The following is an 18,085-nucleotide window of genomic DNA, read 5'->3' as shown; positions in this document are numbered from 1 at the left end:
TATAACCAAAATCATCCTTGGAAATTCCTTAGGAAGGTACTACACTGAAGACCAATATACTGTCTCAATATAGTTAAGCTCAGCAGTTTTTCCTCTAGCATTGAAATAATATAGTTTCTTTAGATGAACACCTCTACTTACAATGCACTTAATGACAATGTTTTATAAAAACTACGTATTTTTAAGCACTAGAATTTATATCCCATGAAACTCTAAGGATGGCAAGTAGAAACTGACGTGGAATAAAAGAATAGCAAATTTCTCTCTCATCTTCAGGTCACTCTGAATATACTCAGCAAGTGGAATGGCAGAATCACCATTTCCTTCTTTCCTTCCCTTCCACTCTCCTTCCTCCCCTCCCTCTCTCCCTCCTTCCCTCCTTCCTTCCTATCTATCTATGTTATCTCTTGCTGGGCCTATTTCTTTGAATTCATATAAATTAAATAAAATTATTATATGACTCCATTGTACTGATACGCCTATAAGCAGCCACTGTTGATTTTTCACAACCAGTATTTCTCTCATAATCTACTTCCACCAAGATTATGTAGTGCTTTAAACAATATTGGCAAATGCAGGGATAATAACAAGCATGGCCATGAGCATGCTAAACTCTTGTGCGGTCTATCAGGCTGAAAGAAGTCCAGATAGTCACAAAAATGTGAAGAAAGTATAAGAAAAGAAATGTCTCAGCTGTTGATCTTATGCTTCAAAATAAACATTCCAGAACATAGGCTAAAAGAATACTATTGCTAATTAAAAATCAACAGACAATAAATATGAATTGAGTGAAAACTTAGCTAGTTATAATTAACTTCAATGGGTCCACTAAAGAAGCCTATCTCTGGGCAAACACTGGAGAGAAAGAGATTTGAGGATGCTGCCATTTGGGTGAGTACTATCAATTTACCAGAGCTTACTTTTCAACAGGCTAGTATTCTCTGCTCAAGTTTCCTAGATACCACACAGACATTCCACATTTGGGAAACTCATGGTGTATCAATAAGTGTTGGTATGGATTGTTTGTATGAATTTGTAGATTTCTGTACTTTAATTCTCTCTACTTCAATCTTATTTCAAAAACGTAAGTTCTACATTTAGTAGTTTTTCTACAGCAATTGAGTTTTCTGCATTTCTAGGAAGCATCCCTGAGCAGAATAATGGCATGGTGAACCTAAAGCAAAACCAAAATAAAATAAGTCACCCTAAGCATATACTGAATATAGATTTCCTTCTCAGATAAGTTTAATAGGTGAAATAATCCCATCACTAAAGAAAACCATCTGGCTAGTCTGAAAATATGCTTTTGTGTAAAAAAAAAAATTTTTTAACAGTCATCAATTGATTAAGCACCGAAGTACTCTAGGTTTAGAATAAAAGTGCAGGTGCCACCTAGCTCCCTCTACTAAGCTTCTAGGCAGCTTCCCTTCATCCCACCATCCAAAATTCTTCTTTCTTTCCTGTGAAGTCCCATGGTCCTTAATCTATGCTTCTGATAAAAGTGATAATTATCACTTTACACTTAGTATAAATTTTGTACCTAATCTTCCCCACTAGATCATAAACTCTTTGAGGGTAAAAGTTATGTTTAATTGAGATTTGTATGCCCCATAGTATCTACCAGCGTGCCCTGCTCATAATAAATATGTACTTTATAAATACACTCAAAGATACTTCCTCCTGAAAAAACATTTTCAGCTTTTTTTCTAAAGTAAACTATATACCATATTACTTTCTATTTTTCTTCCTATTTCTCAGCAGTTCCTAGTTTACCACTTTTGCTAACTTCTTTCATCCCTGTTCCCTGAGGGAATCTGTTCATCTATTCACTTATTTACTCATTCAAAACATCCAATAAATATTTGAAGGTGCCAGAGTTATACCAGTAAGTCCCTTAGGGAGCTCTGAGTCTAGTAGGAAAGATAGACAAGTAAATACATAATTGTAAAACAATGTGCTAATTTTTGTAATAGATGCAAACACATGATACTGTCTAAGAGTACTTCTGCAATTTAAGAGTGCTTCTCCAAGATTTTGCCTGCAGTTTATCATTTCCCTACGTAATATTGTCTCCCCTGGTCATCCATCCATCCATCCCTCCATCCATCTGCCTGCCTATCTTCCTTCCTTCAATTTTAATACACAAAATACAAAAGCTGCACAAGAATAAATAAGTGAAAAATAAGTTGTCCTCCCATCTTTTCCCCAATGACTCAGCTTGCCTTCCCAAAGGTAAGCAATAATGTCCAGTACATAATTTCAGAGATACTCAATGTATACACATATATATGGTCTTACTTTAACACAATAGAAGCATACTTTATATTCCGTCTGCACCTTGTTTTTCTTATTTCATAACATATCTTAGAAATTGCCTTGTCTCAGCCAATATTGGGCTACCTCATTCTTTTTAATGGATATAAAGTATTTCACTGCGTGGATGTAACACTGATTAAGCAGTCTCCTTACTGAATGCTCATTTAAGGTACTACAATATACAATAGTGCAATGAATATATTTATCCATATATTATTCTGTGGTATATTTGTGAGTATGTTTGTAGGATAAATTCCTGGAAATGAAATTGCTGGGTCCCAGAATACGTGCTCTTTTAATTTTGATAGATACTAACATAGAAGTTTCACCAATTTCATTTCCCACAAAATAGGAAATATCCACTTCCATAACTTAAATTACAGTCTTTATGGGAATGGCTCCCAAATCTGTATCCATATTCTGACCCTTTATTTATTCTCTGTGATATCTCCACATATGTTTTTCTTAGAACCTTAGGAAAAAGCTTTCCAAACCCAAATTTATAATTTTACCCTTAACACATTCTTCATAAACTCACTGTATATATTAATTTTCCTGATCCCAACCAAAAGTCACTTTTGATATGTCTTTTTTTAAAATAAATGTATTAATTTTATTTATTTATTTTTGGCTGTGTTGGGTCTTTGCTGCTGCACGTGGGCTTTCTCTAGTTGTTGCAAGCCAGGGCTACTCTTCGTTGTGGTGCACATGCTTCTTATTGCGGTGACTTCTCCTGTTGCAGTGCACGGGCTCTAAGCGCGTAAGCTTCAATAGCTGTGGCATGAGGGCTCAGTAGTTGTGGTGCACGGGCTTAGTTGCTCTGCAGCATGTGGGATCTTCCCGGAACAGGGTTTGAACCCGTGTCCCCTACGCTGGCAGGCGGATTCTTAACCACTGCACCAGCAGAGAAGTCCCATGCCTGGGCTATTATAATCTAACTACTCAACTTCTTCCTCTGTGCTTGCCTACCAGTGATTCTGCTCATATCATCCTCTCCGCCTGAAATATCCTCTCAAATCAGTTCTCCTGATGAAATCTCATTAAGCCTACCCTAAATACTAGATCATCCAGAACACATTTTCTTTTATGAATTTATTAACACTTAGGTCTTTCACTATATAATAATACACTTATAAGATAAATTTAAAGCTCTTTCACTATATATTCTAATTTGTAATACAGTTATAAGATAAATTATAAATTCTTAACACATTTGGATAAACTCACACTGCCAAGGCACTCAAAATGTGTTTACCAAATGAACGAATGAATTTTTTGCAATGGACTAATTCCTATAAGTCTGATAATTCTATAGGGGAAAATATCGTATAAGGGATATTTTCTTCTTCCTTCCTTCCCTCCTTCCTTCCTCCCTCCCTCCCTCTCTTTCCCTCCCTTCTTTGTTTCTTTCTTTTCCTCCCTCCCTCGCCCTCTCTTTTCTTCCATTCCTCTTTCCCTCTCTTCCTTCCCTCCTTTCAGATAATAAGACTATTTTAAGGTCTGTGAGATACAAGCCCTTATTTAATAATTAAACTTATTTCAGAACACTCACAATGTGAAATATTTCCAGTTAACTAGTGCAGTTAATTACATTTTTCCTCCACATTGATTTTGATCAAATATAGGGAGGAGAAAGGATAAAGAATAAAGCAATAGGTGAAATATACTACTAAAATGATTGAATTTCCCTTCAAAACTACAAAATTCCTTAAAAATCCCTTACATACAGTCAAAGTTACTCTAACTACTATGTAGAAGAAGGCAGAACTCAACCACAATGTGCCTATGGCCTATTGTTAAACAGAGTTTAAAATGCACAAAATAATTTTTCATAAGTTTCACAAATCTTTAGGAAGAACTATGTAAAGCATCATAAACCCTCTATTTCTGGTTTTCAAAATTAAAAACCATGATTTTAAAAATCATATCTGTAGTAACATTTTTTTGCATTTAAAAAATTTAGAAAAAAGAGTATGATTAAACGTTCTTATACATAGAAGTCATTGTAAAAAATAAATGATCCTTATATTTCATTAGAAAATTATTCAGCTCCCATTTACTAAAATAGTAGAAAGAGCTATACAAATCCCTATCAAGAAGTAGAGAACTATTACATTATAACTTGTACTGTAAATAAGTTTTAAAAAATAACAATACTACCATGCAAATGCAAGTGCTGGTTATACTTCTTGACTCACCTCTCCCCCATTAACATATTCCATCACAAAACACAAACGGTCTTTTGTCTGGAAGGAATATTTCAAGGACTTGAAATGAAAAAGAAAAAATGTTATATTATAATCCTACATTCTTACAACGGTGTCAAAAAGAGAATACTTAGAAACAGTAAGCATGATTGATAAAATGAATTGTTTTTGTTCCTTAAGAGTGTATTTATTCCCTTAAGAATGCTTAAGTAAAAGTTTATGAGAAATATAAAACAAATTTTGTGAAGATCAGCAATGAGTATTATTTGGGGAAAATTAGAATTATGATTTTTACTAAAAATAAACTTAGTAATTGTTATGAGCACTTCTCAATCTACTATGTCATCTACTTGAAACTGTATTGGTCCCTAAAGTTCTTATCCATGAGACCTTAAAAGTAAGGCCTACAAATTACTTCAGGGAAAGTCTTAGGAGTACAGTTATAGTGGTTATACTTGGGTTTCTAATATAGTTTCAGTATCACTTCTTGCATAGAGGTCGCATTACATGACCCAATCCAATAGAGTTGTTTCAGATAATCTTATAGGTTATAAAGATATTAAAACTTTAGAGCCAACTATCTTAATACTTTGAAAAATAAACACACAACAATGTAACAAAGTAGGTCTATGTATCTGGTGATACCTCTGAAAAAACCTACTAAATGATCCTAAATCTTTAAAAGTTTCTCCTTTTGAAAGTCTGTTATTTTTTTTTTTAATTTTTTTGCGGTACGCGGGCCTCTCACTGTTGTGGCCTCTCCCGTTGCGGAGCACAGCCTCCGGACGCGCAGGCTCAGCGGCCATGGCTCACGGGCCCAGCCGCTCCGCGGCCTGTGGGATCTTCCTGGACCGGGGCATGAACCCGTGTCCCCTGCATTGGCAGGCAGACTCTCAACCACTGCGCCACCAGGGGAGCCCTGAAAGTCTGTGATTTTTAATCTTAATACACTTCATTGGAACCAGGAACACACAGAAACTTTGCAAATTATGCCTCTATTACAAGCAATCTAAACGGGACTAAAAAAAAATCAGTCTGTTTCAAAATAACTAAGTTATATGTATTTAAGTCACAGTTTATACTTTATCTAATGAAGAAAATGTACCATGACTTATCCTATTTTTAACTTAAATGCTATCTTTAAATTTATTTTTAAATGTATTTGCTCTATTTTTTTTAAGGCAGTGAAAGTTATGGGAAGAAAAAGAAATCTCAAAAAACTCATGGGTATATAACGAGAGGACTACAAATGCATGCATATTGTAAACTTAATCCATACATTCTAATAATTTCCCCCAAACTGACTTATCTACAAAGAAAATGTCATACCTAAATAAATGTTATTTAAAATGTTATTTTTCATAGCTTAGATTCTATAATAAAACTCCCTTAAATATAAAATGTTATAACATCTTTCCTCTAAGCACTTACTGTTAAAAAGGGATGTCTAGTGTTCTTTAATACTCTGCTTTCAGTTAAAGTGTGTGCCACTTCATCCTACAAAAGAAAAAGGCAAACCTTTAATATATGTTCTGAGCACAAATAATATAAAAATTTTGCTATTTCTCTAAGACCAGAAGAGGTAAACACAGACACAGAAAAAGATTTTAAAACACATGCTCCCTTTATTGCTAAGCTTCTCTTCCACCAAAAAAAAAATCAAATTAGTGATTTAAATCAGATGGCTATAATGTATAAACTCATATAAATTCAGTCATACTTAAAGTATAGCAATAATGATATAATAATCAGCAAAAATTATCAGGGACACAGAAAATGAAATAGTAAGCCTTTCCCCTTGAAGAGAATGCCTTATAAGTTAACAGCTAGGCATGGAGTAGTTAATATTTCCATGTCTGTATTACATTGTATTCAGGGGGATTTAAAGGATATATTTCATTAAAGATCATAGAATTTGTTGCAAGTCTTCTACCTAAAAGAAAAATCAGTTATTGAAAAGGGGGACACAGTACCTGTATAAGATTTAATTCTTAAAAAAAGAGATTTAATTCTAAATTATACATTTTAGAAATAAAAACAGAGTATAAAAGCTGTATATTTTTGCTTGTGGCTTTTTTAGCTTGCTTCTTTTTTTTTTAAAAAAAAAGGTCACAGCCTATTCTAGGTGACACTTTTTAAATCTGCATATATTTCAAACCAAAAATACACTAAGAGTGTATTTCCCCAATCTTGTACATAAATTTCATCTTGACATCAAAAGTGAACTAGGAAAGATTTCCTCAACATATGGAGAACTGGAAAAATGTTTCATATTTTAAAAATAACACTATCTTAAAGAATGAAAGGAAAGGAAGACAACTGCTGAAACTAACACAGCATCTCTGGTCTCTGCTGCTGCCAAGATCCTGAACAAGGCCCTTACTGGATCAATTTCTTAATATTGCTGGCAAATCACAGTTAGGTTATAAGTAAGACAAGGGAACATTAGGACACTGCATTATATTTATTATTTTTATAAAAGCATCTGACCTTAGTTAGACTTAGCAGATAAATGAGCAATAGACTGATCAAAGATGCTAAAATCCAAAACCCATTCCAAGAGGGAGAGACCAATTCTGTCTGAACAGAAAGTAAAGTGTAATGACATAGTATTTAAAACCAGTGAAATAAAGTATGGGTAAGAAAGCATTCCAGTCTTATTTGTTTAATAAGAACCAGAATTAAGTGCTCAAACAGTATGAAAGTCCCTGTCATATCATACTATAACTTCTAAATTAATTAAAGTAATACCAAATATCTTAATACAAAATAAATAAGCAGAAATGACCCCATAACTAAGTTCTGTGCCCACAGTGCCTAGCATAATGATTAACATACAGTAGGTACTTATTAATGTTTGTTGAACTTAGCTATTTATCATAGGAATGAATTCCAAGATGTCAAATGTGTGGGACTTCACTCATTCAATCATTTATTCCTTCAATAGATATGAAACAAATATATTCTGGGTATTGTTCTACCCATTGAAGACAGGGCAACTGAACAACACAGACCAAAGTCCTGCCCTCATGGAGCTTTCATTCCAGTTAGTCAGACGGTGGTCAGTATTAATGGAAAAAATAAAAAAGAGAAGTGGATACTGCAGTTTATGAGAATCATATAATGAATGTAAAATACAAGATTAAGGATTATACAGTGGCTATTTTGAGATATAGAACTGAATTCAATGATTAAAAAACCAAATCCTCGATATGCATTTACTTAATGTTAAGACAGTGCAAGCATAAAGTGGTTTAAAAAAAAGATATGATTCTTTTGCTCATGGAGTTCACATGCTAGTGGACAAGACATAACAAATTTGTAAATATCCAATTTAAGAAATAATTACGAATTCTGATAAGTGATCTGATTTTCTTAAGGGAAAACTGGGGTATCTACTATAGTAAATGGGATAATGAAGGAAAATCAATGCTACTGGAAGATCATAGGTTGGGTAATGTGATGGTGTAGGCGATGGAGGATCAGAGGCCCACAGCTGATTTCTGTTTTTGAGTTTGCTCAGCCTCCTCTGAGAAGGACAGCAAAAACAGGAGGGATCAATCAGGAGACAACTGCAGTACAAGAGTGAAATGAGGATGGCCTGGATGACAGGAACAGCAGGAACAAGAAAAAATGTTTGGAGTATTTTTGAGATATAAAATTAATAGTAAAAAACTAACAGCTATATGCTTCCAACAAGAGGGTAAAGCAGAAGAAATATTTCTTTATATGCAGTCAGAAAGAGATTCACAGAAGACATAACATTTTCCTATTATACTTCAGGATTTTAAGGGATTTGAGGCAGTGAACTAGGAAAAGACTTAAAGAAAGGTAAGTATGAAACCAGAAAAGATATTCTAGTACTTCAGAAAATATTTCTGGCAGATATTTCATTCTATTTTGTTGAAACAAACTCATTATATGTAACAGTTGTTTTTCTAAATCACTTCGTAAGTTTCATGAAAGATTATATTTTTTCTAAATTCTATGATCTGCCTAATCACATTAAAGGAGCCAAGTAAAGATGTAGGTAGGCAAAAGCTAAAAACAATATTTCTTTGTTGTAAGAATGATACCAGAATTAATACCATGTACATATCTTTCATGTATTAAAATGTATTTTCTACCATATTTTTACATCTGATCAAATTAGAATTTCCCCCTTAATGCAAATTTAATGGTACAATATTTCACATACTAATTAGTTTCTGCTATGAAGATAAGGTATGCACAAGCTAAAAAGTAAACACAGATGTCAATAATTTTTAATTACAGTTAAAAGCAATATGTCAAAACAAAAAGTTATAAATAACAGTGATAAAGCTTAGTGGCTAAAACAATATGATGCTTTTTTAAAAATCCATTTGTTGATCATGATTACAAATGAAGAGTGCTTCGGTATATAATGTAAGTATAATGTTTTCATGAAAAAGCTTTTGAAATATAGTTTCATGGATATTCATCCATGGTAAAATACTAAACAATGAATTTTAAAATCTAATTTCTTTCATAGAAAGAAGTTTACAGAGAATGGAATTTTATTTCTTGCAAACATGAGGCAGAATAGTCTTCCTCATATTTATTTTCTCAAATGTCTCTAATTTAGCACTGTCCTCTACTACACAGAGTTTAAAATTCTCCTTTCATTTGCCGCACTTATTGTGTTGTGGTAGTTAGGGGTTGTTTTTGGAGGAGGCACAAGGAGTAAATGACGACAGAGAAACAGAAGAAAAGAACATCTCTATTACTGAGGACAAAGGGTGTCATCTCCTTTAATCCTTGTAGTAACTGAGCAGGTTTGGTTTGACTATTCCCATTTTATATGAGGCAATCAAGGTTCACAAAAGTTAAACTGCTCAAGTTGCAGGTGAAAAGGTCAATATTGATCCCATCTAAGTCCAACATCAATGGTCATTTCCACTTCACCACACTGTCTCCCATCTTCAAAAAGCCTGGTACCAACTTAACTAGGTACTATAACTCTGTTCACATTATTTTCTCCATTTTGACAAGACTATAATGACTGACTTTTATCAGAAGCTGGTTGAACTCAAGATACATCATATCTAAAGCATCTTTTTTTTTTTTTTTTTTTTTTATCCAGAGCTATAAATGACACTCAGAGGAGGAGATGTAGCAGGTGTGGAAGCAGAGAGAAGAGGGGAGAAGTTTTTACCTTGGCACCTTTATTCTTAATTAAACCACAATGACTACAAGTGATCATTATTTACTTGTTCTGTTTTGACAAGCCGTATGTCAGCAATCTATACATTTTTCTTCTGTAGCAAAGATGTCATACTTATTAAGCTCTAAATTTTGAGGTTGTAACTTCCCCCTCTTTGGAAAACTTGAGCAATGGCCCAGATGCAGACTTCTAATACTTCCACTCTCCAGCTCTCACACTTTCTCCTCACCGTTCCTTCATTTCTATTGCTATTACCTTTTTTGAGGATCTTTTTCATCTTGATGGAAAAAATGAAAGCACAGTTGTTCCCTGTTGTCTATGAATATTATATCACCTTTATCAAATATTGTTATTTGATACTTATTTATTTATTTTTTTTGTGGTATGCAGGCCTCTCACTGCTGTGGCCTCTCCCGTTGCGGAGCACAGCCTCCAGACGCGCAGGCTCAGCGGCCATGGCTCACAGGCCCCAGCCGCTCCGCGGCATGTGGGATCTTCCCGGACCGGGGCATGAACCCGTGTCCCCTGCATCGGCAGGCGGACTCTCAACCGCTGTGCCACCAGGGAAGCCCTAATACTTTATTCTTGATGCTCTTGTTCCAAATATCAGGCTGGCCAAAAAGTCTGCTTGGGTTTTTCATATGATGTTACCGAAAAACCCAAACAAACTTTTTGGCCAAACCAATGTTACTTGGATGGAGGGCTACATGAACTTCTTTGACTTCAGTCATGACATAATCTTCAGCACCTAGTCCTTCTTAAATTGTAGAACATGCTGCTTGTCTATATTGCCCTTCACTACATTCCCTTCTTTCCTTCTGCCTCTTCCAATTCCCAGTATTGGAATACATCAATCTCTACTTTCTCACTTTTACTGATATATTCCACATCTCAAGGGGAATAAAATCACAAACATACTGACTAGCACCATTATAATGCCCTCTCTAATCTCAGCTGAATCTTCTTAGGATTCTTTAACTCATCCCTACCAAGGTCATTCTTCCATTCCTCAGTATGAATGTTTCAAAACTTTCCCAGGCCTCCTACCAGGCCTAGTATGTATGATAAAATGTACACACAACCCCACAAGGTTACCTTACCTAGTTAAACTACTGAGCTGAGATTGGCACCGAGGTCTATCTGACTTTCATTACGTCCAGGAGATTTTCATAAAGTTGTCTTTCTTTATCTCAACCTCACTCCCACAGTTTCATCCTACTTCCTACTCAGAATAGAGGTCATTAACCTCCTACCTTCATAGATACACTCATTCCCTTGGTGACTTCATTCAGACTATGACCCTAAATACAGTCTATATGGGGATCATGGACTTCCACATTTGTGTCTCAAATGCAGGCTTCTTCCCTAAACTCCAGAAATGCTTATTTGACATGGATGTCTAATAGATGCCTTTAACTTGGGTGTCTAACAGAAATATCAAATTTGACATGTCCAAAACCTAATTTCTAATCTCCCATGAAAAGGCCTGTTTCTCCACAGAAAAAAAATCATCCCCATTGCTGCAAATGGCAACAGCATCCTTCCAGTTGCTCAGGCCAAAAACCTGGCAATGATCCTCAACTCCTTACTTTCTCTCATACCCTACATTCAATCTGTCAGGCAATCCTGATGGCTCTTCATCAAAATATACCCCGGATTGATTACGTCTTACCACCTCCACTGCTAATACCCTAATGTAAGCCGCTATATCAATTATCTGGATTATTTGCCATTAACTCCTAACAAACTCCCTGCTTCCAACCCACAGTCTATTCTCAACACTGAAGCCAAAGTGATGATATTAAAATGAAAATTATATCATGTTACTATACTGCTTAAAAACTTCCAATGGCTTCTCACTACACTGAGTAAAAACCAATATCCTTACAACATCTACCACTACCCTAAACAACCCTTCACTACTTTTACTCTACACAAGCCATGCTAGACTAGATTCCTAGCTATTTTAAAAATATGCTCCTTCCTCAGTGCTTTTTTGATTGTGATTTCCTCTGTCTGGAATATTCTTCCTCCCAAATACCTGAAGTCTTCCTCCCAAATACCTGAAGTCTTCCTCCCAAATACCTTGCTTCCTCATTTCCTTCCAATGTTCACTGAAATTTCACTTTCTCAGTGAGGTCTTCTGTGATCATTCTATTTAAAACTACAAAACCCACAAAAATCACAAACACTACTATTCCTTGTTTCCCTACCCTACTTAATTTTTCTCCATGGTATGTATTAATTTCTTACATACTACGAGTTACTCATTTGTCATGTGTCCGTTTCCTGACTAAAATGTAATTTCCAAAGGGGAGGAATTTTGGTCAGTCTTATTCATTCACATATTCCCATTGCCTAGGGCAGTAACTAGTAAATAATTAGGTGTTCAATTTATATTTGTTGAAAGAAAGAATGAATGAATCAGTAAATAGTGAATGATAACCCTAGGAATGATGCTAAAGAATGATAGAATCTTCACGACTGCAAGAAGCAAATCCAGAACACAAATCAATGAAATCATACCTCCGATAGCACAATGACAGATGATGAAGATGCAGCAGATCAAAGCAAATACATTCATTATCTGCTTTCTACAGTAAACCACAATCATTTGCACAATAGATAATACAGAGGTTCATGAGAATCTGAAAGAATGGATCAAAGAAGCTGGCAGATGATAAGACTTTCTGGTTAGGGGCCAGCACTTAATAACTTAAAAGCCAAGGAAAGAGAAGTGTCAGCAGTCAAGTCAAAGCACTGGTTTGATATTTTAATAGGTGTATGTGTAGGAAAGAATGAATTCAGAAGGCCTGGATTGCTCAAACCCTGTACACTCACAAGGAAAGTCAATCCTCAGGACGGTCCCTTGGCCAGCTCCTGGGAAATAAGCTCTGATCCCTTGGAATATTCTACCTGGTAAGAGCATTTTTGCATGCCAGAGATCTTGGGCCACATGACACCAGTCTGACTAGACAGTTCATGCAAACAACAGGAAGAACGATGAATGCTGTGTGCCTGATTTTGCTCAGGGTGGCTAGGGAAACCACACAGGTGCTGCTTGCCTACATGACTCACTTAAAATAAAAATCCGGGAAACCAAGGCTTGGGTGAGTTTCCTGGGTTGACAACGCTTTGCACATGTTGTCACACATTGTTACTGGGGGAATTAAGTGCATCCATGTGACTTTGCTGGGAGAGGACACCTGAAAGGTTTCTCCTGGACTTTGTCCCATATGACTTTCCTTTTGTTGATTTTAATCTGTATGTTATCACTGCAATAAGCCATAACCACTAGTATATCAGCTTTCCTGGATCCGTGATTCCTAATGAAATATTAAGCCTGAGAGTGGTCTTAGGGATCACTGACATTTAGCACCAGAAATAGGACTTGTTAGGAGTGACGTCAACAAGATGGAGGGCTAGGAGGTCCCAATATTAGGTTGTCCTACAAAAACAACAAGCAACTACAAACTGATGAAAACAGCTTTTGAAAAGCTCTGGACTACAATGAAATCAGAAGAAAGCAATGAAGCAGCATAAACCCTGTAGAGTTTTTAAAAACGAGGATGGCTGCCAGAAAAGCATAGGAAGCATTTTACCTGTGACATCCCATCCCCTAGACCAGAGCAGTTAGGCACCAGAAAAGATGGCCTCAGAGGGATTTCCCCCTATGGGGAAAATAAGAGCAAGAGAACTCCAACAAGCTTCACTGCCATGGCTGTTTGCAGCTTTCACTACTGAGGATTCCCACACTCTTCACCAACACTGACTGAACTCAGCTAACAGAGCTACCGAAAGTCCACACCACTGCAGCTCCTCTCTGGGGCAGGAGCTGTTGCTGCGGATGACACCTGGCCTCAGGGACCCTAGTTGCTGCTGTGTCTGGCTCCCTGGATCTCAGGATGCCACAAAATCTAGCCATCCACAAAGCCAAGCTGCTGCTGCTCTGAGCCCTACCACTGAGTCCTAACCAGGGCTTTGACCTGCCATACAAGGGCTACTACTCTGTCTCCTGCCTTCCATGTCCCACCTTAGGGCTCTACCATGCCACAACCAGGGCCATGGCTGCTCTGCTTGTGTTCCACTCCCAGGATCCAGTTGCAGCTTTGACCTGCCGTAAATGGGGCTGTGCCACTGCTCTGTACTCTGCCACTGGGTCCCAAGTTGTAGCTTTGACCAGTCATAACTTGGGCTGCAATACCACTGCTCTGCACCCTACCCCTGGGTCCTAAGACAGGACTTTGACCTGTCATAAGGAGCCACCCTGCTGCTGCTCTGCACCCTGCCCCTAGGGTCCCGACACACATCTTTAATGGGCCATTACCAAGCAATGTTGCCACTGTTCTGCAACCACCCCTGGGTCCTAAATTGTGGCTTTGATCTGTCATCATCAGGCTGCGCTGCTGCAACTCTGTTCCCTGTCCCTGGGTTTCTGTCACCATTTGACCTGCCGTTACAGGGCCACATGCTGCTGCTCAGCACACCGTCCTTGGGGTTCCAAGTCAGAGCTGTGACCCACCATAACTGGGGCAGGTGGTGCTACATCTGCTCTATACCCTGCCACACGGGTTGAAAGTCAGGGCTTTGACCTGTCCATCAGTAGATTGTGCTGTTGGAGCTCTGCAACCGCCCCCAGAGTTCTAAGTTGCTGCTATGACCCAATATCACTGGGGCCAATCTGTTACTGTTCAACTGCCCCATGGGTCCTAGGCCACGGTTATGACTTACCATTGCTGAGGCCAAGATGCTGCTGCTATAAAACTGAACCCTGAGGCCAGAGTCAGGTATTTGACCAACCATCTATAAGAAGTACACTACTGTACTCTGGCTCTGGGTCCCAAGCCACTGCTGAACCCTGTCATCCCAGGAATCCTGCTGCTACTGCATTCCCCTTTACCCCAGGGCCTGAGTCACTGTGGTGATTCCCAGGAACCCAGACCCCAGTTCCATGGGAAGTCTTCACGTGCCTGCACCTCAGAAACCAGTGCCACTGTCACTGTAAGTGTACCTGTGACCCCACGACTCAGGTGTTGTGTTAGCTCTGTGCGCACCAGGTGCCAGAATACCAGCTCCACTGATGCCCCAAGTGTCAGCACACCAGCCCTGCCATCAAGAGGGATTCCCTTGGCTAGAATTTTGACAGGCAGAAAAGAATAGTAGGATCCCTGCAGCTTTTGCCACCACTGCCACCCACATCTTCTAAAAGAAGATGTCACAATCTATGCTGATGTTGATCTCAGCTGACAGAGCTGCATGGAAAGGACTTTAGTGTGCCCTCCCTGGAACCAGAGACACTGCACCCTACCCAGCTGGCATATTCACAGTCATCTTTAGGTGATAATCTTTCCCCAGTGAAGCTAGTCTTAAAAAGCTGAAAAAGGCAACTGCTCCCTTGAATGCATGATTATCAACTCAAAGACATTAGAAACATGAAGAAGCAAGAAAACATGACATCACCAAAGGTACACAAGAATTTTCCAATAACTGACACCAAAGAAATGGATTTGAGTTACATGAAAAAGAATTCAAAGTGTTTAAGGAAGCTTAGCAAGATTCAAGTGAACACACAGAGACAGCTAAATGAACTCAGAAGAACAATACATGAACAAAACAAGAAGTTTGACAAACTAGTAGAAATGATAAAAAAAAAAAGAACCAATCAGAAATTCCAGAGCTGGAGAATACAAAGATTGAAATGAAAAGTGAAATAGAGAAATTCAACAGTAGGCTCAATAAGGCAAAAAAAAACAATGTGTGAACTTGAACACAGATCCCTTGACATTTTCCAGTCAAAGAAAAAGATGTAAGAATGAAAGAGTAAAGAAAGCCTCTGTGACTTATGGGATACCACAAAATGAGACAATATTCAAATTATAGAAATCCAGAAAAGGAAGGGACAAAGGAACACAAAATATATTTAAAGAAATAAGGGCTTAAAACTTCTCTAAGCTGGAGAGAGATATGGACACCCAGGTACACAAAGCCCAAAGCTCTCCAAACAGATTCAACCAAAAGAGATCTTTAACAAGATACACTGCAAACAAGCTCTCAAAAAATATAAGACAAAGAGAGAATTTTGAAAGCCGCAAGAGAAAATGTATTCATCACATACAAAGAAACTCCAATAAAGCTATCAGCATATTTTTCAACAGAAATCTTGCAGGCCAGGAGACAGTGAGATGATATATTCAAAGTGCTCAAAGAAAAAAAGAACTATCAACTTAGAACACTTTACCCAGCAACCCTGTCCTTTGAAAATGAAGGAAAGATAAAGACTTCCCCAGAAAAACAAATGTTGAGGAAATTTATCAGTAGACAGCTTTACATAAAATGTTAAAGGGAGTTCTTCAAGCTGAAATGAAAAGATATTAATCAGTAACATAAAAACATATATAAAATTCACTGGTAAAGATAATTATACAAATCTGAAACACTCTAAAACTGCAGTGGCAGTGTGTAAGTCACTTTGATCTCTAGCATACAGGTTAAAAGACAAAGCATCAAAAATAATTATAGCTACAATATTTTGTTAATGGACACAGAATATAAAAAATATAAATTGGGACATCAATAACATAAAATGCTGGGGGGGGGGAAGTAAATGTGTAGGACTTTTAAAATCAATTGAAGTTAAAATGTTATCAACTTAAAATAGACTGCTATAACTGTAAAATGTATTATGAACAGCAGGGTAATCACAAAGCAAAGAACTCTGATACACAAATGATAAAAAGAATCAAATATACCACTATATAAAATGAACAATTCACAAAAAAAGCAAGCAAGAGAGGAAGAAAAGAAAAAAGAAACTATAAAATAATTAGAAAGCAATTAACCAGATGGTGATAGTAAATCTTTCATCATCAGTAATTCCTTAAAATATAAATGGTTTAACATCTCCAATTAAAAAACACAGAGTTGCTGAGTAGATAAAAAAACAAAACCCAACTACATGCTACCTAAAACAGACTCACTTAAGCTTTAAGGAAACTCATATGATGAAAGGGAAGGGATGGAAGAGGATATTCCATGTAAATGGAAACCAAAAGAGACAAGGAGTAGCTATACTTCTATCAGACAAATAGACTTTAAGTCGAAAGTTGTAAGAATTGAACTTTAAGTTCAATTTCGACTTTAAGTCAAAAGTTGTAAAAGAAAAGGAAGGTCATTATATAACGATAAAGGGATCGATTCATCAAGAGGACATAACAATTGTAAATATATACACACCCAATATGAGAGCATCAAAATATATTAAACAATTGTCACCAAATATAAAGGCTGAAATAGACAGCAATGCAATAATAGTAAAGGACTTCAGTACCCCACTTTCAACAATGGAAAGATCATCCATATAGAAAATCAACAAGACAATAACGGATTGAACTACACTTTAGAGCAATTGGACCTAACAGATATATACAAAAGATTCCATCCAACGGCTTCACAATACATATTCTTCTCAAGTACACACACAACATTCTCTGGGATGGAGTATATGTTAGATCACAAAACAAGTCATAACAAATTTCAGAAGATTAAAATTATACCAACTATAGTTTCCAACCACTGTAGTATGAAACTAAAAATAACAGGAGTGAAGCTGGAAAGCTCACAATTATATAGAAAATAAGCAAAACACTTCTGAAGAACCAATGAGTCAAAAAAGAAATCAAAAGGGAAATCAAAAAATTCTTGAGACAAAAGAAATGGAAACACAGTGCACCAAAATTTATGGAATGCAGAAAAAGAAATTCTAATAGGAAAGTTGGTAGTGATAAATGCCTACATTAAGAAAAAAGAAAAATCTAAAATAAAGAACCTAATTTTACACCTTAAGGATCTAGAAAAAGAACACAGTAAGCCCACAGTTGACAGAAGGAAGGAAATAATATAGATTAGAGCAGAAATGAACGAAACAAAGATTAGAAAGACACTTTTTAAAAAAATCAACAAAACTAAGAGTTGGCTTTTTGAAAAGATAAAATTTACAAACCTTTAGCAAAACAAATTAAGAAAAGAGGAGAGGGCTCTCCTGGTGGCGCAGTGGTTAAGAATCCGCCTGACAATGCAGGGAACACAGGTTCAAGCCCTGGTCCAGGAAGTTCCCACATGCTGCGGAGCAACTAAGCCCATGCACGACAACTACTGAGCCCGCGTGTTACAACTACTGATGCCTGCATGCCTAGAGCCCGTGCTCTGCAACAAAAGAAGCCAACGCAATGAGAAGCCCGCACACCGCAACGAAGAGTAGCTCCCGCTTGCTGCAACTAGAGAAAGCCCACATGAAGCAACTAAGACCCAATGCAGCCAAAAATAAATAAACAAAATAAATTAATTTAAAAAAAAGAAATGAGGAGAGATGACTCAAATG

At 36.9% G+C, this 18,085-nt stretch overlaps 1 protein-coding gene across 3 annotated transcripts in view; it reads right to left on the bottom strand.

Moving 5' to 3' along the window:
* The window catches only part of AKT3 (AKT serine/threonine kinase 3), a 397,863-nt gene that overhangs the window by 132,875 nt on the left and 246,903 nt on the right, over window positions 1–18,085 (bottom strand). For all 3 annotated transcript variants that reach the window (XM_027122450.1, XM_027122451.1, XM_027122452.1), the window contains 2 exons: window positions 5,955–6,020; window positions 4,515–4,583 (listed from right to left, as the gene is read on the bottom strand). In XM_027122450.1, the coding sequence (XP_026978251.1) occupies window positions 4,515–4,583; window positions 5,955–6,020 (135 nt within the window). The remainder of the gene's footprint in view (window positions 1–4,514; window positions 4,584–5,954; window positions 6,021–18,085) is intronic.

This window comes from Aethalodelphis obliquidens, unplaced genomic scaffold (assembly GCF_003676395.1).
Source record: "Aethalodelphis obliquidens isolate GAN/ISIS:26980383/991018 unplaced genomic scaffold, ASM367639v1 scaffold24, whole genome shotgun sequence".
Lineage (NCBI taxonomy): Eukaryota > Metazoa > Chordata > Mammalia > Artiodactyla > Delphinidae > Aethalodelphis > Aethalodelphis obliquidens.
The sequence above is the reverse complement of the archived record's forward strand: the minus strand, read 5'-3'. Positions and strand labels throughout refer to the sequence as shown.